A 23354-nucleotide genomic window follows, 5' to 3' on the forward strand; every position below is an offset into this window, starting at 1 on the left:
GACTCGGTCCCCGTACTGAGATAATTATTTTCCTAATCCTCCCTGTTAATTAATTGCTTTCTGTTAATCTCCATTTACAGTGTTAAAAAATCCTTGCATGTTAATTCATAGTAGTGATTTGTTTTTGGGATTACCTGCTTATGCTTGACTTGGGTTGATTCTGTCTTGAATTGAGCATATGGAGGGTTTAGATTTCAATTGAATTGCTGTACTGTGGCCGGATGATGATTCTTTGATGAATTGTTCTGTTTAATATATACGGAATGAACTGAAGTGAGTCTTAGAGATGGACTGCTGGCTGGAATTGTGATCAAACTGGTTTAGGAATTAAGGTGTTGGGCTGACTGCCTGCCCTAAAAGTCTCTGTTGAATGTTGTTTGATGATGTTTGGAAGTGTCTAAATCAGTCTAGAGTGTAAGTATTGTCTGCTGCTAGTTTCTGGACAGTAATGGTGGTTTGCCTGTGTTTTAGTGGGGTTTAAGAGGGCTGCCAGCTCACTGAAATGTGGCTGGCATGCAGGCTGTTTACAATGACTCACTGTTTGCTATATATGACTGTCTAACAGGTGTTTTAGTGGTGCTAGCTGTCTGATTTTGGTGTCTTGTGCAGGGAAAAGTCAAGGCTGCACTTCCATATGTAATTGGACAGTTTTGGGTGAGCATTTTGGGTTGCATAGACTGATTTTGGTTGGCTGGAAATGGGCAACTAAAGGGCTGCCTGAACTTTGTTTATGGGCTGGCTGATGTAATAGTGTAGGCCTGTTATTATTATTTTTTTTTTAAATTTCTGATATCAAGGCATGTAATGTTTGGATTATGTAAGAGTTATTATTTTGTTCTACTACATTAAAACTTGTAGTTAAAATTCTATTCTGAAGTTGTTAAATGAATTCTTTATAAAACATTTATCTTAATGTAACTTAAAGGAAATTTTATATCGAATACTTTCTTTAGCGGCAAGTTTTCGTTAAAATCGTTTAATAGTTATCGTTTGTCTAAATCGAATCCAATCGTTCCTCTAACGTCGAAAATAAAATCACGTGCGCCAAAATGATTATTTTATTATAAATCATCGACACGTCGACAAAATTTACACGTCTATCAAAGCTCGAATTAACGAGTCGTTACATTGACGATGTACAAAATCGTCCTCAACAGTCATAAATGCATAATCAACTTCACTCTTCTCTGCATTACCTCTAATCGACCTAGTCTTGCTTCCATTGATTTCAGAGTCATCCAAGCTTCCCAGGAAAGCTTTGACAAATGCATTGATGCCGACTTTGATGGCCTTTTCTATTGCATTTTTCTTTTTCTTCAACTGCAAGTTTTCTCTCTTCTTCTTTCTTTGCAATTTTTTCTCTTCAAAATAAGCTAGTCCTTCAACAAAATCCTAAAATGCAGGTTCCACAAAACAAGCTCTTACAACACCTATATCTAATAATAGTCGTCAAATATTGTTTCCCATTGCAAAAAGGTATGTGCTCATTTTTTTTATTCTTCATGAAATTAAACTAACATTAAGAGGACAAAATAATCAATTACTAACTTCGAAAGCCCTAGCAACTTCAGCAACTTAAATACTCTATAGATGCAACATAGGATCTATGCTAAGAAAATAGGCAAAATGTGCTTCATATGAGACGGTTCAATAGGTCATTTGACTCATTAACCCTATCCATCTCCACCCTTTGCGAACTCTTTGATCAAACAATCTGCAACTTTTATTGTTTGCAAGTTTTCAGTCATCACTATTTTTTTTTCATACTTTGGTACAATCAATCTTGAGCTACCAACATTGATCACATTCTAAGTTTTGATGTGAGGTGAAAATTTTATTTTATTCAAATATTTTATTTTCTAAATTTCTAACATCGCTTATCGATTCAATGATTTATCAGGTATGATTCTCTTTATTTTTTCTGTCTTGATTTTGATAACTTTTCTTTCACAATATTATGTATCTTTCAGTATATATAGGAATTAATGAAAATATGATTTATGTTCCAAGAAATAAAGCTAAGCTTTGGAATGAAGACTTTGTGAAAGAGAGATGGTAAAAAGAGATATCTGTCGGGATGAGGTCGAGAGAAATATGTCAGGATTCACAAAGCTGGATGAGAATATGTATTCCATGAAAATGTTCTTTGAAATTCAAAAGTAAAAATATCTCGATGCAATGTATAAGTAAGTTTCTTTCTGATATACACATTTCTATATCGTTCTTGGCATTCTATATTCTTCTTGATTTGATTAAAATTTCTCTTCAGAAAAGATCATGCGAAGGCGGTGGACATCCTTGCAAAAGAGCTGTATTTTTTTCCTACACTTGATGAAGTATAGTTTAAGGAAATCACTCAAATCGTGAATTCTGAAAATCTGAGGTATATATAGGCGTATGTGTACAAAATTTGTTTTTAGTCGATGATGATATTGGAATTTTGAAATATAGATTTTATGTATTTGAAACATATTGAGCAACTTTTTTTTTTTTTTTGATAATTTATTGAGCAACTTACTAATATCGATCTCATAGAGTTAATGTCCAAAAAACATAAGGGCTCTATAGTTCTGAATAGTTTCTCATTTACGTCGTCTTATGGTGCAAGCACAAAACATTGTCATGACGCCACATGCATGAACATAATGATACAAAATTTATTTAATTCAATGCATTTACAAATTCGTCACATAAATGCAAACACATAAACTAGAATCATGGTGAGAGATTTAATTTTCTAATTTTTCTCTTTTTATTAATTTTTATATAATAAGATAAAATGGGGAGTGAAGATATTAGTTATGTGTGGACCTATGTTGCAATATGCTACCCTCAATTGTCGGAATGCTCTTCTTGGTGTTCGGATATTGGAGATATATTTTGACCCATTATCTTTCGTCCTAGTCGCAATTTCCTCTTTTTCAATGCGATGGTCTAAATTTGCAAGATTTGAGGAATGTGTGATCCCTCCCTATCTACTTAATAATTCCTCCTTACTCGTTGGATTAAGTCATAGGAAATATCAATAACAACTTAACCAAGGAATGTTTTTCAATGTAGATGTAGTAAGCTTTATATTGGCTTTCATGTTTGCACCGACACCCTATATAAGAGAGTCATAATAAAAATACACTTCCAAGGTCCAGTTTTGTTAGGTTCAAGTTTAATTTAGCCATAGACAAACATAAATTAAAGAAACATTTCTCTAGATGTGGCACAATCTAGTTTCTTCTCACAAATTGAACAATGTGAAAGAATAAAAATCACATCGATGAGGTGATAGCAAAATTAACCAATTCCCATACAGAAGTGTCATAACAACAACATATTCTCAAGGCGCTAATTGCTTAAAGAATGAACTAGTCATCAATTACAATATAGTTAATGACAATGGTCATCTTGACAGTTAAACATTGAAGATGGTAGAAAATTACAATGCTGACGAGAAGAAGGAAGCTTTTTCCCAGGTTGAAGCTTTTTATAACTTTTTTTTTGAAATGAAGCTTTTTATAACTTGGATCCTTGCTTTCTCACTCTAACTTATTATCACTCTTGAGTGGCAATTCTCTCCCTCATTTTCTCTTCTAAGACCTCACAAAGAGAAAGCACCTTAATATTGTAGATAAGTCTTTTATTTTATCTTAAAGTGTATATCCTAGGTTAAAGGAGGGGATCTCCTTTTATAGTAAAAGGTTTGGTACGTGAGATGTCTTTTCACATGCGAAAAGTCAGCTTGTCATGCCGCGGTTGGCTCCTCGGTTGGTCACAACATTTTGCCCGTTTAGTTTATTTATGGAGCTTTTGTCACACTTGATTCTCTTAGCTAATCGAAACACCGTTATACTTTTTTGAATCACAGTTCAAACTCTCACGTTTTGTCGCTGTTGGAGTGTTGTGCAAAACTGTTAAGCGTGTCTTCTCGTCAAAGTTCTTATAGTCGCCATCCTTTTTTCGCGGTTGATTTTCATTTGCCAATTGTGACATGTAGCCTTCTCCATGAAGTTTTGATATCTTCATTCTGTATCACGGTTGGAAAATCTGGCCAATTTTGACAGATTTGTCTGCTCCTAATGACGCCGATGCTTTTGGGCTTGTGTTGTAATCTCGATGTTGTTGACCCCGTGTTACCCATTTTACTTGCGGTGTTTCAAACTTTTGCGCTCAAGCTGTTGTCGTGACTATCATCCTTCTTACTAGCAATATTGTAGGCTCCTCACTATTTTATAATGCATACTTTATTCGGATTTGTACATTTTTCCTATGAAATTCAATAAAATCCAACATGGTTGAATCTGTTAAAGCTACGTCTAATGTTTAAGAAGTTTTATAGTACAATGTGGGTGTGTTAAAAAATGACTCTTTTTGGCATGATCCTTTGGTCAATAGACAGTCTTTGAAAGATCTTTTCCCCGATATTCAGTATCAAGATGCTGAAGTAGGCAGAGATGTGAGAATTAAGGATGTCTGGCGAAATGGGAAATGGCTGCTTCCTAGTCCTGTTACTAGTGATCTATTTCTTGCTTGGAAAATGGTTGAAGAGACTCAATTTTCTTCTGAGTTGGAGACTATCGTTCAATGGAAGGCTCACAACTCAGGTACTTATTCTATTTCCTCTAGCTATGAAGTATTTAAGAAAAAGGGCTTGAAAGTTTTTTGGCATTCTTTGGTTTGGGGAAAGGGATTGTATCCAAAACGTAGTTTTATTTTTTGGATGGCTGTCAATAATAAGCTTGCTGTAAAAGCCCATTTATATAGGTGGGGTGTATGTGACAGTCAAATTTGTTGCTTATGTGGAGTTGTAGAGGAAACTATTAATTATATGTACTTTGAGTGTGTCTTCTCTGCTAATATATGGATGAATGTCATGCCACATTGTGGCATTATTCGACAACCTAGGAGTTGGTCTAGGGAATTGGCTTGGTTTAGCAGGAAAGCTATTGGGAAGTCAGGCCTGGCTCACTTGCGAAGAATGGCTTTTGCTGCAATGGTATATTACATATGGCTGGAACGTAACAGTATTGCCTTCTCTGGTAATAATGGGAGTATAACTACTGTTACTAGGAGTGTCAGGAATGCAATTTTTTTGGCAGCTCGAACAGATAGTGCTGTAGATAAGCATCTGCTGGAAGGTTGGTATGTATAGTTAAATAGAATGTTGGAATGTTTTAAGAAGTATTTGTGATTGTATACTTTGGGAGTTTTCCTTTTGGTTTGAATAAAATTTTACTTTCACTAGAAAAAAATTCAATAAAATCCTACTTTTGTTGCTTCTTGACCTCCTAGTGAGGGATATATGTTTCTTTAGTGCAAATGCGAAGTATTTGGACTTTCGAGAATTCTTGTGATAAGATTTTTATCATAAAAATATGACCATTAGAAATATAGCCATTGCCTAACTTTTTTCCCATAAAATGTTTCTACAAGAATGTAAACTTTCACCATTCATATATCCAAAAGAAAACTTAATGCTCTCTCTAGTCTCCTTGTCTTGGTAATCATTCAAAAATGTATGAAGATCCAAATCCTTTTAAAGACATGGGCATTCCTTGTATTATTAGACATGAAATATACAATGAGTTTAGTCAATAAGTTAGAAGGTTCATTGTAACGACCGTGACCTACGTTTATTTTCTTAATTGAAATTGAATCGAGTGGTTGCGTAATAAATTCTTAAGTTGATTTTTCTAGCGATTCGAATTAGACGAGTGATAAATTTTCCTTCGATTATTTTGAATAGAGTCGAGCGTAGATGTAAACCGATTATAAGGAATGTTGAAAAATTGGTAATAATGTCTGGAGCATTCATTAAACAAAATAAAATTTAAAGATTACAAGTAGAGTTATTGTCAAATAAATAATAATGTCCAAATACAAACATTAAAGTTTTAACTAGAAACATTTAGATTATACATTACATTACTTAACATTACAACTCACACTTTAGAAACATCACACTTTACAACTTCAATGTACGACACCAGTATACAACAATGAAATGAAATTTATAATTTAAATACAAATGTAGACTTAGGAATTTCAAAGTCTTTGGCCAGCATTTTAACACAAATCTGTCAAACATTGACTTCCCTGCCATTACATAATAATTCCACCGCAACCTACAAAACTCTGCCACCTATATTTGACATTTTCTTCTAGTTACTCTACAATTCAATCAACCTTAATAAATTTTCAACTTTGTAAGTAGAAAAAATGCCACCAAACCCCTTCAATCACAGCCTGCAAGGTGATTTAAAACCGTGAAAATCCTACTGTTATAAAAACAATCTGTGATAGAAAAGTCAAACACAATAACTTTCACAAAAACAGGGCAATTCGGCAGAAAACTCAAGCAATTCAAATTCAAGCCAATCAATATGTTCTAATCAAACTTCCAGCTACACTAGATCGGTTTTAAGTCAATCCACATGTAAAAACATGATCAAAACAATACTGTACATTCAACTATGCAATTTTTCTATTCTATCAAAAACGAAAATCCTAATAGCAAACAAATTCAACAGTTAAGGAATATATTTGAGAAGAAAGGAACTTATTTGTCTGTGTTCTAACCGAGTTAACTCACTGAGCCAACTCGACCGAGTCAACTCAGTGACTGGTCGAGTCAACCCGGCCAAATTCGACCGATTTTCAGCCTGCTCTAGAAGAGAAAAAGCTTCCCATCGTCACCGCCAACTTCCTCCAAGCCGGATCGAACCTCGCCAAAACAAACAAAAACTTGAGGTAAATTTCCAAGCCTAATTAGATGTCTAATTGAATTAAAAAATTTGTTAGTAAGCTTAGAATACATTGTAGAATAACATATAAAAGAATCGGAGCAAAACCCCAAAAATTGTTCATGTGACCGAAACCCCAATTTCTAAATTAAAGACTAATCAGACGTAATCAAAAGAAAGTAACCTTGGAAACGTGATCAGCATCTCGTCCGCCGTTGATCCCGACCAGAATCCCCGGATTCTGGGCCGGAATCGGCATGGCGACGATGAGGCAGCGAGAGAGAGATTGAGAGGCGATCGTGAGACGGAAGAAGACGAAGAGAAATGATTGAACTAGCCGGTTCAAACCTTTTTATACTTAGATTAAAACCGGTTCAATCTATTAAAAGATTGTTTTACCCTTGCATTTTAAAAATATTTATAAGGTTACCAACGTGATTTTATTCGGTCAAATATTAGTCAATGGTTAAACCGTCATTTCCTACTTTTAAAATCGGTTCACTTCGGTTCATTTCAAATCAATTCGGTTCAGGGCCAAAATCAGTATTTCCGACCCTAAACTGAAACCCTAAAAGTAATATTTTTATATTCCGAACCTAATAAAATCATTTTTACTGAGCTCGAATCTATGAAATTTTTACCATAGGTTAATATTAATATTCCATACCTGATTATATAAAAATTTTATAATTTGGTAATCAGATTTAATAAATCTTAAATTATGATTTATTTAAATGATTTTAAAGTATATAATTGGTCAATTAATAAATTGAAGTAGGTATTTGTTTAAAATAAAGGTGTAAAAATAATAATAAATTATTTTGGATTAACCAAAATCATTATTTGGTTTTATTAAACATTTTTCACATAATAAAATATTTTTATGAATTAATTGTCTTAAAAATTGAATTTAAAAAAAAATGATTAATCGATAAAACACCGTTGTAGAATACGAGAGGGACTGTCTTAGTACGAATAATATTTCTGCTATGTATTTAAATAGATGATTGATTAATTTTGATAATTCTAATAGGTCGCTGGAATTATTGACGTGAAATCGCGCTTTCGATTATTTCAAGGTGAGTTATTTTTCATTATGTGGTAATTTAAATTTTTGTCAAATATATACTACGTCGTATAACATCTATTTATAATTTCAAAGTGATTTACATATGACATAGTATTATATATATAAATATGAATTTGATATAAAAATTGGAGAAAATATTCTTCAAATAAATTAAAGCAAATTTTGCTTTATTGAAATAAAATTGTATAAGAACCCATAAAAATTCCAATCACTTGTTGATGGTTGCCTAAGTTCAACCCAAGTGATTTTTGTGTTCAAAAGGCGGATTACGGACGGCCTTGTACCTCTGATCAGACCGTACGCTTTACTATGACTGTTACATAGCGTCTAGTAGGGTCGAGTTCCTGGCATAGGTTCTCACATACGTGGGGAGGATCGTTACGACTAGCTATCGTAACTTGATCCGTTATTGATTTTCACTGTTGGGTTCATATTGTGTTAAAATTTGATATGGCATATATCAAATTAAAATAACTGAATGATTGATTTAAAATATTCTGTGAATATTAAATGTGTTATCAAAAATTGAAATTGTTTCAAGTGTTGACAAATGATTATTGAAAACCTCACTAAGCATATAGCTTACAGATTTTTACAAAAATAAATATTTTCTCCAGGTTAAGCAAGTTCAGGTTATGAGGCTGACTAGGGCCCAGATTCCGCAGACGATAAAAAGTACCAACGGGCCCCACACTAGACCCATATGAGGGGTCGAAATGCGGGCGCCACATTCGTTAAACAAGTAGTTGAAAAAGAAGCTAGTAGCTCTACAAGGTGTCCTACGTCATAGACTTTTTCATAGAGAAAAATCTTGAAGATGGAGAAATTTGTTTGTGGAAGGACTATTCTTTCTAGCAACCAGTGTAAAATGATTATTAATTTGGATAGAGGTTCCGGATAATGAAAGAACGTAATTCTTTGATTAATGAATGAACATGAAAATCGGTATCCTTACTTCCGATCAAAGAATGATACAATTGGTAGGAATGATCTATCTTCAATTCAAAAATGCATTGCTGTTATACGATTGTTTGTTTTTGGAGCGCCTGCCGATGAGCTTGATAAATAGCTCAGGATCAATGAGTGCTCTAGATCCAATGCCTTCGAAAATTGTCGAGCATCAAAATGATTTCTGGTCCCTACGATTTAAAGAAGCTAAACCCCAAAGACACTGCCTATTTGTTTTGTTTGAGAGAAAGACGAGGCGTTTATGGTATGTTAGGTAGCTTAATTTACTATAATTAAAGTGACATACTCTTACAGTTATATTAAAATATTGGCAAAAGTTAGATTTATAGATGTCAATGATAAATAGTCGCGATATTCTTTTGAAATAGCATCACTTTATAGAAAATTGTGGGCATGACCGACCTCATGACCTCCCGGCAAAACATCGATCCTACTTAAAAGTCGTAAACAAAAAATTATCAATATATAATTATAAATAAATAAATTTATACTTTTACATTACTTATAAGTAAAGGAAAAAAAAAAACCGCTTCATCAACATGTCATTCCATTTCCAGCTGGATTCCTCATTGCTCAGGACAATCGGGCAGCCATGAGAAGTCCACAAAAGCATTACTCAGCCGCCATCCGAAAATGAGTATTCGTTTCTCTTTTGACTAAATTATACTAATCACAAAGAATAAGAAACAAAACCAAAAGGAAAACTCTCTCATTCAATCATATGTACAAGAATTCTTGAGCGAAATCGGGACATTGATCTTCTTCGAATCAAATGTAACGTTACATGAAATTTTCTTATAGAACTTTGGCTTCACCAATTTTCCCAACACGTAAGCTCTAGATCTTACGGTGAAGCTCAACTTCAATGCCACCGGAACAGTCACCGTGCCGGTGGTGGTGCTCAAACCAGATCCGCTTCCGTACAATGGGATTTTGTTTCCCATCACGGCTATGGACACAGATCGTTGACTCTTTCTCGATTGGTAGAATGTCTTCATCTGAAGAAGATCAATCATATATAAGCAGATTATTATTTAAGTAATTACAAGACTTTTCCGATTGCCAAATTCAATTAATTACTTACGTTTCCTTCAGCAACATTGATCTGTGAATACAATAGATCAACCGGAGATGAACTGACATGAACCCCAAAAAATGTTCCGGTGTTTCGATAAATCATTTTGACAGTTGAGTTCATTGTGATCATATCCGTAGCCACTCCGGTAAAATCGGAACCAGCTTGAATCTTAAATTCTTCGAATTTGATACTCTGTTCATCACCAAAATCAATTCAATTACATACATATACAGGAAATAATCGAAGAAAAAATCGAAAAATTGATGATATATACCCTCATTGTGATTTTGGGTTTTTGAGGTTTAGCAGCACCCCACAAGATCAAAGCGAAGAAAGAGAACAAGACGAAGAATCCCAGAATGAAGACGAGAAAATAACATCTCCTAGGGATTAAGCCTTTCTCTCTCTCTTCATCTTCGAGCAATCCTTCTTCTTCTATCACGTCATGACATTGTTTCTGTCCTTTCTTCTGGCTGCCGCCGCCGCCGCGAGCAGAGCCGTCGTTGGGTAAGACCTTTCGCGATCCAGGCTTGAGCGAGCCGGAGAACCTGCTGGTGGATGATTCTCGAGAATGGCGACCGACGGAGGAGTGGGAGTGCGGCGGAGATCCGGCGGGGCTGAGGACGGGAGTAGAGTGGAAGGAGGTGGCTGTTTTTTCGCCGTCGTGGGAGTCACGTGATGGGCTCTGTACGTAATAATCGGGACGGCGAGGGGATCTTGTCGGAGAAGAAGGAGCGAGGCTTGTGACTTCCGAGTCTGTCTTTGCGTGCATTGTGGAGTTGTAGTCGATCGGCCGGTCTACTGTAATTAGTCTGATTTTGTTAAAAGAGAAAAGATGGTGTTAGGAAGAAGAAATGAAACGCGTGGAAATATTAATAATGCAACTTTAGTTACCAAAGAAAGTAAATGAGGGAGGACTGGAATAAAGAAATATTGTAAAGTAAAGAGTAAGGTAGGAAGAAGACGACAGCCATTTCACAGTTGGCACACTACCTCTTAACTAGTGTATTATTGCTACCCATCGTGCACCGTCTTCTACTCAAATTTTACCAAATATAGTACATACTTCTATTTATGGTGAGTGATTGGTCCGATTTTTAAATCGAATCGAAATTGATCCTGGTTGATTTTCGATCAATCTTTAGATCCAGGAAAATGAGAACTAATTTAGATCTCGAAATGAGTTCTAAGGTTTAATTCACCTCAACGTCTAAACTTTGAGCTTCCATCATTTGCTTGAAGCTCAATGTTTGAGAAATGAGTAGACATCTTTTGACACCTTGATCCAGCTTGCTATGATCTGTGTACGTTGGATCAAATTGATCAATATAGTTTCGGGTAATTATCAATTGATTTTGAATTTGACATGTAAAAGTTGAGAATTCGTTCATTGTTTCATATGAAAACTAGTGAGAATGAAGTGTGTTGTTGAGTTGAATGCTTCCGCCGGAGCAAGAAGGAGTACGCCAGCCTTTGACCATCTACAACCTGAGCCGATCTACAAGGGTCGCTACGTTGGAGTCAGCGCTTTCGTGGGTGTCCGGATGCTCGTTTAAGAGATTTTTGTATACGTAATTCTTAATGATTGCGTGAGCTTCTTCTGTGAGTAAAGACCTCAGGATTTTAGGAACAACTCTAAGAGAACTTATATACTCCCACATGACAATATTGCCAAACTGCCCGAGGCGTTCCACGAAAAGGATACAAGCAAGTTGCGAAAACCTTCCAAAGGCTTTAGCTCCGGGGCAATTACGTTCGTACCCCGACCAAACGGGCCAGAATTCCCGATTGTTTTGAGTTGCGCTATGGAGCATTTAAAATGAGGCCTGATAATATTTTTACCAAACATTCATCATAATATTTACAAATCGAATTATAATATTCTATCAAAATTTTGAAAAACACCTAAGAAGGATCGTTCTATTTGCACGACCCAAACTGCTATCTACACGAAAAAATACAGCCAAATTTTATATTTTTAGTCCCTCATATTATTTTAGTTAATCTTCTTAATCCCTATCAAGTTTTAACGTCCTCTCGGCTCGTACTAAACAATAGCCAATTAATTACTCACCACGTATCGCGTCGTCACACAATCTGATTTGGGAAAATTCTCGTTTTACTAAGAATTATCTCTTTCTCCTTCGAAGTTTAAGACGTTTCTTTGTCTCTCTAAGCACCTATTTTTCCCATCCCTCATGGTGTACCATGATTTAACATAGATCATCCAACAACTTTTCGGTTTATTCTCGATTCAATATTACTCTATATATAATTCTGGTAGTTATATGAAAAACAAAAACCCACTAATCTCCACCTCCTCGTTTTACCTAGTACCGACCACCGTCGCGGAACGCCTTCCCGGCGGTAGATCTATGTGTCCTCCCTCCATTATTTTCTCCCATTTGTGCATTGCTCCAACGCGTCCATGCCTAATAAGGCAGTAGAATAAAGAGTTTTTCTCGCTTTTGTGATGGCCGATTGGAGCAACGCTTGTTCCATGATGGTGGCTTGTGGCTTGTTAAGATGGATAGTTTTTGCTAATCTCTGAGAATTTGTTTGTGAAGTGAGAGAGATGATGATTTAATATTTTTCTTTGAAATTAATTAATTACATTTATTTTTGCCAAGTCAATTTTCCAATGTGATTTTGTCAAATGATCGAATAAGACTGGATGAGCTGCATAACTAAAATTCTATAGGGGTTTAGAAGATCAAGTAAAGTAATATGAAGGACCAAGATGTATTTTTTCTTTACTTTTTCGTGTAGATATAATTTGGGTTTAAATGTATTTTAAATAGGATGGAAAAAATATGCACCATAACCAAAGGCTCTGGAATTTGAACCTACAGATCATGAACCGAAAGAGAACCGCCATAATAGCAAGTCATTTCCGGTTCATTAAAATATTGAACCCTAAACCATAGATTCCAACTCCAAACTAGTCCAGACGGCCTATATAGCGAAGACCTATAATAAAAACGTATAGCATGACTTGCTATAATAAAAATGAGTTTTTCCCGAGACATTCATTATCGAGAAAAGCTCGTTTTTATCATTTTCAGTATCCGGAATAAGAGAAAAAGACAAACCGATATAGAATTGACAAAACTTGTGCTCCCATGTGTTGATGTCTACAAGTTTAAAAATAAAGATTAGGTTGATTTTTTAAATTGATCTTATGGTAGACGAAATAATATACTATAAGAATTTTTATTTTTATTTTTATTGAAATTAATATACTATAAGAATTAGAAGAATTTGTGTAATGTTAATGTATATATCATGTGAACCCATGTGAAAGGATACTTGTTTACCAAAAATGACTTGTCATTAGCTCCTTAATTAGGACTTTTATATAATTACTTTAACCACAACACGGTTTACCCTTTCAACGAGACCCAATGACTTGTCTGAACTCTCTTTTTGCAATTGGGTCATGTTAATGATAAATTCCATCGGTCCACAATACATTATGCTCTCCATTTCTTTTCTTTTTTCCACAAGGATGGAACCTTAAATTTATAGAAAAGCATAAATTATGATGTAGAGTGAAACAATTGGCCACATTTCAATTTGGATAATTGTGATATAATAATTAAAAATCTAACACTATAATTTTGGACACCAGCATGTAATGCTCATCACAAACTCTCAATTGATTTGGATTAGTCTCAATTAATACAACAGTGATCAAGGTTTTAATTAGTATTTTTTTTTGATAAATGAGGGGTTGAATTTATTAGAGAAATGAACGAAAGGTAAAGTGTGAACGAGCTAATATATTTCTCCTAATTAATAATCTCTCAAACCTTAGCCCTCAAAACTAGATAAAAATCGTAAGTATTATCAATCAAGATCATACGCAATATAGCTACTAAACGAATTACAAAGTGACTCAAAAAATATAGCAATGACAAAAACAACGCTGCTAGGATTTACAAATTAGTAGTCATACTTAACGTCGCTAATTAATAGGAAATTGTTACGTCAATGATTTCATATAGGAAAATATGTTGTTATTTATGATCTTTAGAAGATCATATATATTTTTATATAAATAGATGTTGTGAACATAATTCCAAATCAATCTTTAGGAGTCCAATTAGTGACAACAATAGGACTCCTGACTACATACTTACCTCCATTACCAACCCACTTTATATATCTCTGAACCAAATCAAGATCTTTAGTTAATCTCGGCCCTTCAATGTTTAATTTGTAGGTCTTCTTCTCATTTTTGTTCTTAAATTCCAATTTGTCCGGGACCACAGTTACCTTAAACCCTTCCATTGGCTCCACATATGCTGTGTAACTCGAAACCGCTTCCCCGACATTGGTCACTGTCCTGTGAAACTTCTTGACAGTCGCTAAGCCTTTGGAATTGAAAAAGGATATAAATGTAGGGTAATTCAGATCCAAAGAAGGGTTCTTACAATTCAAAATGGGCGATCGAATAATGGTTTGAATTTGGCTTTTTGTGTAGTTTAACCCGCAAAGGAGATTGAGATAGTCATCCGTCGAAGCATCATAGATGAGGCCAGGGTTTAGTGCATTATTTGGATCTATATGGCCACCTCCAATAGCTAGAGGGCTTGTATATTTTAAATCCTTATCACCCATATCCATAATAGGCTTATTTGTGTTATCATTTGTATATGTTGTTGTAATCAACGCTGACCTGATTGCGGCTGGGCTCCAATCTCGATGCACGGACTTGATAAGTGACGCTACTCCAGCAGCTTGTGGGGTGGACATGGATGTACCCGATAATAAATTGAATTGTTGGTTCCCCCCATTTGCAGTACGAATTGAACGAATACTTGGAGGCCAAGCGGCTAAAATTAACGAACCAGGAGCCATAATATCGGGTTTCAACACATAAGGGCAGTTTAAAGATGGCCCCCTAGAACTGTATCTCGCTACAATTGGTGCCGGTTTAGTCCCTAAAAGTGTGACTTTGAATTTCATGCTTGCTTTCGGATCTTTCATTGTCTTTATGTACGATTTGATCACTTCACCATCATTTCTTGATACAAAAATTATTGGTGCGTTGATTTGGATGGGAGGATCAAACTTTGTAACATTTGTTATGAGAATAAGGCCAGGAACCATATTCAGTCTATAAACATAAATGTTATCGTATTTTTCGCGCACAACAATTTTTCCCGTATGATTGTTGATGTTAGCGCAATCGTCAAAAACAATAGGAAGTTTAGTTGAATTATAGAATTTTCCAAGATAAAGAGATGAACTTGTGACAGTTTTCCCGTTTTCTAGGTTTAATTTGCCGCTGAATTGTCGATCCATGGTGCCTGCTGCTACTGTTAGCACCCAAGGCATACCATTGTGTAAGGTACTAAGATCCGGACCTTCGTTTCCTGCCGAGGTTGAGACGAAAATACCTTTTTCCATAGTCGAAAACGTGGCGATCGCGATTAGGTCATTGTATAAACCATCGGTTTGCATCCCTAACGACAATGAAATAACGTCAACAGCATCCTCAATAGCTTGATCGATAGCTGCCAAGACATCGGATGGTGTGTTCCCTTCTTTAAATATTGCCTTGTGGATTGCCACACGTGCACGTGGGGCGATGCCGGTGGCAGTCCCTTTGCCATATCCCATAAAGGAAGCAGCCTCGACATAATTTCCTCCGGCAGTGCTGGAAGTGTGGGTCCCATGCCCCTCCGTGTCACGTGCGGAGTTCATGGATATGGTGGTGTTTGGGGGTAACTGACTTAAAAGCCCTTTGTTGAAATACCTAGCTCCTATGAGTTTCTTGTTACACATTGTGGAATTGTATTGTGTACCGGTTTCGCATGCCCCTTTCCACCTTGATGGAACATCCTCCATTCCTTGGTCATTAAAGCTTTCGCTCTCCGGCCACACTCCGGTGTCAACTAAGCCAATTATGGTATCATGTCCGAATTTTGACTCCTTCCAAGCGCCGAAATTCGGGTCGAGTTTAAGAAATCGGGGAGAATGGGTGGTATCTAAAATGATCGTCGATTTTTAATTTTTTTTAGTTATTGATTCACCATTGGTCTTTTTTTACTACTTTGTTGATTTATTGTTTTTTCGTTTCTTGAAAAAAAAAGTCTTGATACTTTTTTCATTTTATTTTCTATTGTAATTGTAATACAGTATATATGTAGGTCATTGGTCAAACATTTATTATCATCAAAAGAAAAAAAAAAAAATTGGTCAAACATTTATACACATTGACCTCAGTCCGACAATAGTTGATTTATGTAAGATAACTGCATATTGTATTCAACTAGTAACTAGTGTTCAGCTCGTACATTAGCACGGATCTTATTTAAAAGGTATTATAAATACTTAAAAATATGATAATTAATCAGTATGTTATTTATTATAGACAAAATTTAAAGTCAATGAGATCTTTGATCGTGTTTGAAGAAATCTAAAATTATTATTTTTTTAATAAATTCTTGATATAAACTATTCATTAAAAGTATGTTTTTCAGTGGACTCTAAACTCACAATAGAAGAAATATCTAATTATTAGGTCATGATTTGGTTGGCCTAAAATTAAAATGTTTTTTTAATTGTTTTGTGTAAGAAAATGAGGTTGACATTGGAAAAAAACTAGAATAATACTCGGACGTTGTCCTTTGATAGATATAAATTAATCGATACATTTGATCTCTATATATGTTTGATATAAGACGGTAATATATTTACATGGACATATTATATACAAAGTTTTATATTATAATTTTTGATATTATTGATATTTTAACTCTTGTTATTCATATCCTATATATTTAACCGAAAATAATTAAAATAAGTTTTAATTATTTAAATGAATTAGTACTTAAAAAAAATCATCCATTGTTTATTAAAAAAAGAAAAAATTAATTGGACAAGAAACTAAAATTGGTGGGAGGCTTATGTATATACACTTCATTTAAATTAATTAAAACTTTAAAAAAAAAAAATCACCATTTTTTATAAAAAAAAAAAAAAAGAAAAATAAAAATTTTAATTGGTACATGAAATTTTAATGAATTTGAAAGAAATTGTATTGATCAATAAATTTAAATTGGCGGTTGGCTTATGTATATATATTTTTAAATTCATTAAGACTTAAAGAACAAAAAACAAGGAAACAAAAAATAGCCTATTTTTTGGTAAACACTGACAATATTGCCCGATGTTTACAATGAGTTGGTAAACACTGAAAACAATTTGTCAGTTTGTATCACGCCATGATCGAGAGATTGCTTGTGCATTTGTGTGGGAACGGCATATATTTCGCATATTAGAATATTTGGTTAAAATTTTCGTCCGAAGTCTTAATTTAGATTAGTTGTAATGTTTTATCTTGTTGAATGTTTCCACTTTCCAGGAAGTTGATAATCGATATTCAATCAACCCCCTATTGGAAAGATATATAGACGGGGAGATGTCATAATTTCATTGAAATAGAATCTTGAAGTTTGTTTCTATAAACAAATGGAGAACTAAATCCATATAAACTATACAACTGTCAGTTTTAGAAGTTGAACAAAAATAAAAGAATAATCTTGGTAGCTAGCAGCTATAACTTTAAGCAAAAGAGATATTCAAGCCAAGCCAATTGATTTTGGTAAAGAGATATCCACTTACAGATAAAGCAATAGTCTAGACTGATTGTCTCTTTCTCTCCAGATACTTGTTGATCAAGATTAATTTATATCATCTTTTTTTGACTTAAAAAAAAAATAAGGGATAAAGCGATGGAGGCAGTGGCGGAGCCAGGTGTGCCACGACAACCCCAGACCGCCGGAGGAAAAAAAATTAGTATACGATTTGTTGTGTTTTTTCAAACAGGTTTAATACAAATGTATAATTATTATACTTGTAAAAATGGTTAAAGTGCAGTGCTATAGCTTAGTGGGTAGAGGTTTTATTTTTCAAGGCTAGTAATCTTATTGTCTTTGGGTTCGATTCCCATGCCTCCTTTTATTAAATCCTTTTTTTTTCCTTTTTCTTTTTTCATTCTATTTATACTTCAGTAGTATAATCCTCTTAGAGTGTCCATTTTATTTTATTTCTTTTGGTCCTAACTATTTTTCCCGCCATACAATAATATTAGAATATGTTTTATAATTAAAATTTAAATATAGCTAAAAATATTGATATATAATCTTATAGAGAATAGCGAGACTTTAATTTTAAATATGTTCTAATTGTAAATTTTATTGTCAAATCAACATCCGACCCATAGCGTTTTATTCACGAATAGTAATTTGACATATGTATTTTATAATTTTGAGTTTAATTAAAAATTAAGTTACAATTTTAAATAAGTGATATTATTTTTTCCTTTTCTAATTAGGAACAAAAAATATAATGATTCATAATAAAATTCTATCGATTACTTTTTACTAATATAATAATTTTATTCCTAATTAGAAACCTATTCTACGAATTCTATTCTCATTCATCGTAATTAAAACGGGCATATATATATGTATGTATATATATCTTTTATTGTCGAATTAATTTCGACTCATAGTTTTTTATTAGCGAAGTAAATTTGACACATGAATACTTTTCCTATCTATTATTTAAAAAATTATTCTAATAAAATTATAATACCCTATATGTTTTTTTTTCTAATTTTTTATTAAATAATTTTTCCTAACTAAAATCCATTACACTACCTCCGTCCCAAAATAGATGCAAACTTTTCAATGCAAATTACATGTAAAAATTTGCATCTATTTTAGGACAGAGGTAGTATTATTTTTTCATATTCTAATTAAAACGGACACATCTTTTTTTTTCCAATTCAAACGGGCATATTATTTAAAAAATTATTTCTAATCAATATATATTATTTTGTTTCTAATTTTTTTTTATCAAAAGATATGTATACGATGACGTTAGTGATGACCATCGATTGGTATAGCTCGATATATTAAAATATATTTCGACGACAGTTAAATTTGCTAGTTTTACTTGACGATATTTGTGTTTAAAGACTTAACGACATGCATGCATTAACATTATATATATTGATTAATGTATCTTGATACATTAAAGATTTTACACGGTAGTCAGTCTGGTTAGGGTTTGACACAATTTGACTTTGTGTAGGTGTGACAAATGAACAACACGATCAAGTATGAACTAAAAAAATTGTTCATTTGTTTATATATATATATATATATTCATATTTTAGCTTTATTTTTTATTCATTTCCATTCATGTTCATATTAAATAAAATTTTGGACCAATCTAAGTATTATTTTATATTTTTCTTAACTAAATCATCTTAGATAAAGTTTAAACAAATAAATTGTATTTTGACTAATAACTGAAAATAAACTTAAGAATATGATGTGTTTGAGATCAAATGAGTTTAAAAACATGAGTATATTCATATTCGTTCATGTTTATTTTCATTCATAAAAAAATAAACACAATTTATTCATTCATATATAAATGATTGTATTTTAAAATGAAATGATTCCTAATAAAATTCTATCGATTACTTTTTCCAAATATAATAATTTTATTTCTATTAAATTTCCTATCTATTATTTAAAAAATTATTTCTTATAAAATTATAATACACTATATATATTTTTTAAATTTTCTTATTAAATAATTTTCCTAATTAAAATTCATTATACTTTTTTTTCTATTCCTAATTAAAACGGGCATATCTTCTTTTTTCTTATTCAAACGGACATATTATTAAAAAAATTATTCCTAATCAAAGTATTTATATATATTATTTTTCTAATTTTTTTATTAAACTATTATTCCTAATAAAAATCCGCCATATTTTTTTTCTATTCTTAATTAAAATGGGCATATCTTATTTTTCAAATACTAGGAACAACTAAATTGATTAGATACAATTTTAAATTTTATTATGAAATCAAATCTTGATATGTAAATTTTACGTTTTGCTATGTTTATTATTTTTGAAAACAAAAATAAAATTTTAATTTTAGGAATGTAGATTTTGAAATAAAATCAAAATAATTATAATTGATATAGAGTTAAAATAATTACATTTTATATAATATTTGACATAGATTTAATAATGTTTAATACAAATAATTATGATATAATTTTTTATATGATATATTTAAATTATTAATTTTTAAAGGTAGGGATTTTCTTTCCAACGGATGGTCCCACTAACTTGTAAGATAAATGTCAATAGGAATTGGATTAGAGGTTTAAACTATTGCATATTATTAAAAAAAATTTTAGGCTTTTATTTTTTTTTCGCGGTGCGACATAAAGTTGACAGTAGCTTCCAATAGAAGCAATCAAACTTGAAGAAGAAGAAAGCCACAAAGAAGAAGACGATTTTGAGCAATTCATTCGAGAAGATGTTCCTGAAGATGATTATGAAGTTTTTGAAAGTGGAAGAATCAAAACAGTGCCCTGAAAAGTTGAACAGAGAAGAAGAAAATGGATTCTGAAGAAAGGACGAAACTGTACATCGTCAAAACATCAAGTACCTTGGTATACTTGCTGCAAACCTTGGGGGCGTTCCACCGGCCGGACGACGAATTTGCGAAGGTCAGACAACCTCAGAACAGACTCAGGGAAGTGTTAGGAACAACGACATACCCTCCAATTACTTCGCAAATCAGCCATATGGAAAGCCCTAATTTAGTTAGGGTTCTATCTTACTGTTTATGTCCGAATTTCAATTTATGCAGTAATGAATAAGATTAGTTAAATTGATGTTATGGGTAGTTTCGTTTAGTTGTTATGAAGTAGTTGGCAAGTTTAATTTGGTCTGACATGGTCTGGAATTCACAATGTGTGATCGAGTTGCATACTGAAGAACTGGAATTGGGAATTTTCATTATGGGTCATTGCAGTCGAATTCCTTGATTCAGAATCGTTAAGGACAAGTCATTGAAGGTGTCTGAATGCTTACACTGAAGTTCTAGAGCATTGGTGAAGATGGCATTAGTGGTTATATACTCTATTTTTCTTGTTCGTCAAGTTTGTGATAAAATTCAAATTAGAAAGTTGTTTTTAGCAAAGTTAAGCTTTAGTTAAGTTTTTAATAGTAGTCGAAGGAGTTTAGATGCTGCTGTAGTCTTGATCAAGCTCGAAATGCAAGTCAAGCAAAAAGTCAACAAAAATGGTGTCTTTATCAAGATGAAGAAGACAAAGTTCAGATTGCAATTTTTGACAGTTTTACAGTGTTATATACTTAAAACGCGTTGTTGATTACTATAGGGTAAAAATACAAGTTGAAATCAAGAGAAGAAGAGCTCGTGCAAAAAGTAAACCATTTCTAGTTTTCATCCCGGTCTTGGTTTCTGGTTTTGACATAAAATCCAGCTTGTAATTCATTTTATTTTCCATGTCAGCTAGGTTAAAACTTTCGGACGCCTATATAAAGGCTTATTGTAATCGTTTTTCCTTTAAGAATGGTATGAAGTAATTTTAAGATCACCATTTTCATCTCTTTTACAGTTTCAAAAGCCGGTTGGATTAGTAGTGAGAGAAACCTTAGAATTCCGTTCACCCAAATTAGTTTTAAGTCCCAAACACCTTAGATGCCTACGCTTAGCTTAGATTTAAGTTAGAATCAAATCGACATGGAAGATATGATCATGATTTTGTTTAGTGCATCAATGTTCTTAATTTTTCAATTTTTTCTGCATTTTTTGTGTTTGCTTGCTGTGATTGTAGCTGTTTCGTTCCGTTCTTACTGGAATCTATCTCATTATCTTTAGAGACAGTTTCGGTTTATCTAACATTTCCTAGCTTGATTCTCTCAACCTCGTCGGGAACTTTAGTGAAAGAGTATGTGACTTGGGATAGTAATGCAACTGTGAAAAGTATGAGATTTGGCTTTACAATAACTTTAAGAAAGAAACCAATACCACCAGTGGCAGGTTTCTCTTCACGAGGACCGGATCCAATAAACCCGAGCATTCTTAAACCAGATATTCTTGCGCCTGGCGAGGATGTGCTTGCAGCCGTGATTGACAGGCCTGTTATTGAAATCAACGGCTACAATTTGGTGACCAATTATGCATTATACTCTGGCACATCAATGGCAGCTCCTCATGTAGCTGGAGTCGCAGCGTTACTAAAATCTGTTTATCCAGAGTGGACTCCAACAGCCATTCGTTCAGTATCCTGCTAGATCAGTATACACTACTTCCAGCCACACCTCTTGATTTCGGTGCAGGGCACATTAGCCCCAACAAAGCCATGCAACCTGGACTCATCTATGACATCAATTCTCAGGACTATATTGATTTCTTATGTGGCCTTGGCTACAATGAGAAGCAAATGAAAGCTGTCCTCAGACAAAGTCAATGGAGATGCAATAACAAATCAACAAATCTAAACTACCCGTCTTTCATGGCAATTTTTTCGAACATGACGAAATATCCATCCGTAAGGAGATTTAGCAGGGTTGTGACAAATGTCGGAGCTGACGAGGCTGTTTATGGAGTGTCATTAGAGATTCCATCGACAAAACGTCAAAGTTGAGCCGAGTTATCTGCAATTTAACAAGAGATATCAGAAGAAAAGATTTGTTGTTAGTGTAGAGATTGGAAAAGATGCACCATCAGTTATATATGGTTTTCTCAAGTGGACTGATCAACATAACCACATTGTCTCAAGCCCTATAGTTGCATTGAATTTCTAGCACTACGACGCATCAACACGTTCTTCTGACAGTGGAATGATAAGATGAGACTTTTTTTTCTTTTTCAGTGATGCTCAAGTGTCCAAGGTTTAAAGATCTCATTACTTGTAATCTGTGGCTAATTACTCGTTACTTTTTTATGCAATAGTAGTATTAATTAAATTGAAAAACTTTTAGGTGAGTACTATTTAATACATCACTTTTAAGTATTCAAATGAAATTTTGACATGTAGAAAAATAATAACTTAGATATCAAATGTGGAGTTGGAATAACAATTACAATAACTAATTAAAAATTACTCATTTTTTTTATCATTAAGTATTTTTAAAAGTAATAAACTGTATAATGTTTCACTGTTTCTCCTCTTCTCCCATCTCTGATTTCTTCTCTGTCGTGATGTTTTCTTTTTTTGATAAAACTTCTAGCCAAATTAAACTTAGCCTTCTATATCCAGCATAAACCAACATATTTATATAACGACATCTTAGCAGAGGATTAAAACTTCAAAGAGAATTGTACAAGTTCTGCTAAGTGCTAACTACAGTGGTACTCTAAATTACACACCAATAAGAAAAATGGAATCTTGCATAACTAATGTTCCCCAATCTGCAAGCTATAAAAAATTAGTAGTGATCGTAGTGAAAAAGCCTTCGATCCATCAGAGTTCGGTCGGACAAAAGGCTTGACCGAACTATTCTTCAGACAACACAGCGAGCCGAACTCGGCCACCTGGCTACATAAGAGTCCTGAAATAAAGCACCTTGTTCGGCTGATTTTGTGGACCCGTAATATATTCTCAATTAGAGTTCTATCCTAAA

The 23354-nt window shown here is 33.5% G+C and overlaps 4 protein-coding genes across 4 annotated transcripts; 2 read left to right on the forward strand and 2 right to left on the reverse strand.

Moving 5' to 3' along the window:
• Positions 1 to 3419: 3419 nt before the first annotated feature.
• On the forward strand, positions 3420 to 5143 carry LOC139884022 (uncharacterized). Its single transcript, XM_071868104.1, has 2 exons — positions 3420 to 3467; positions 4331 to 5143. The coding sequence occupies exons 1-2, from the start codon at positions 3420 to 3422 to the stop codon at positions 5141 to 5143; spliced, it is 861 nt and encodes a 286-aa protein (XP_071724205.1).
• A 4363-nt stretch (positions 5144 to 9506) lies between these two features.
• On the reverse strand, positions 9507 to 10643 carry LOC139884023 (uncharacterized). The gene is made up of 3 exons (XM_071868105.1): positions 10146 to 10643; positions 9878 to 10063; positions 9507 to 9791 (listed from the first exon to the last, which is right to left on the reverse strand). Exons 1-3 carry the CDS (start codon positions 10641 to 10643, stop codon positions 9507 to 9509), a joined length of 969 nt encoding a protein of 322 aa, XP_071724206.1.
• A 3314-nt stretch (positions 10644 to 13957) lies between these two features.
• Positions 13958 to 15886, reverse strand: LOC139884024 (subtilisin-like protease SBT3; the record flags this gene model as incomplete). Its single annotated transcript, XM_071868107.1, has 1 exon — positions 13958 to 15886. A coding segment is annotated over one exon (1929 nt), but the record flags the coding sequence as incomplete, so codon positions are not given.
• Positions 15887 to 17616: 1730 nt separating this feature from the next.
• On the forward strand, positions 17617 to 22375 carry LOC139884025 (subtilisin-like protease SBT3). The gene is made up of 3 exons (XM_071868108.1): positions 17617 to 17723; positions 21563 to 22010; positions 22127 to 22375. The coding sequence occupies exons 1-3, from the start codon at positions 17617 to 17619 to the stop codon at positions 22373 to 22375; spliced, it is 804 nt and encodes a 267-aa protein (XP_071724209.1).
• The last annotated feature ends 979 nt before the right edge of the window (positions 22376 to 23354 follow it).

Source organism: Rutidosis leptorrhynchoides, unplaced genomic scaffold (assembly GCF_046630445.1).
Source record: "Rutidosis leptorrhynchoides isolate AG116_Rl617_1_P2 unplaced genomic scaffold, CSIRO_AGI_Rlap_v1 contig492, whole genome shotgun sequence".
Taxonomy (NCBI): domain Eukaryota; kingdom Viridiplantae; phylum Streptophyta; class Magnoliopsida; order Asterales; family Asteraceae; genus Rutidosis; species Rutidosis leptorrhynchoides.

Bases quoted from the DNA above. Each gene is read 5' to 3' on its own strand.
- LOC139884022 (XM_071868104.1), top strand. From the start codon at position 3,420: ATGGTAGAAAATTACAATGCTGACGAGAAGAAGGAAGCTTTTTCCCAG. The intron at 3,468-4,330 runs GTTGAAGCTTTT...GAAGTTTTATAG, and splicing joins AGAAGGAAGCTTTTTCCCAG to TACAATGTGGGTGTGTTAAA.
- LOC139884023 (XM_071868105.1), bottom strand. From the start codon at position 10,643: ATGCACGCAAAGACAGACTCGGAAGTCACAAGCCTCGCTCCTTCTTCT. The intron at 10,064-10,145 runs GTATATATCATC...GGTGATGAACAG, and splicing joins AACCCAAAATCACAATGAGG to AGTATCAAATTCGAAGAATT. The intron at 9,792-9,877 runs GTAAGTAATTAA...GATCTTCTTCAG, and splicing joins TCAATGTTGCTGAAGGAAAC to ATGAAGACATTCTACCAATC.
- LOC139884025 (XM_071868108.1), top strand. From the start codon at position 17,617: ATGGAGGCAGTGGCGGAGCCAGGTGTGCCACGACAACCCCAGACCGCC. The intron at 17,724-21,562 runs GTATAATTATTA...CTGTGATTGTAG, and splicing joins CAAACAGGTTTAATACAAAT to CTGTTTCGTTCCGTTCTTAC. The intron at 22,011-22,126 runs GTATCCTGCTAG...ATCAATTCTCAG, and splicing joins CTCCAACAGCCATTCGTTCA to GACTATATTGATTTCTTATG.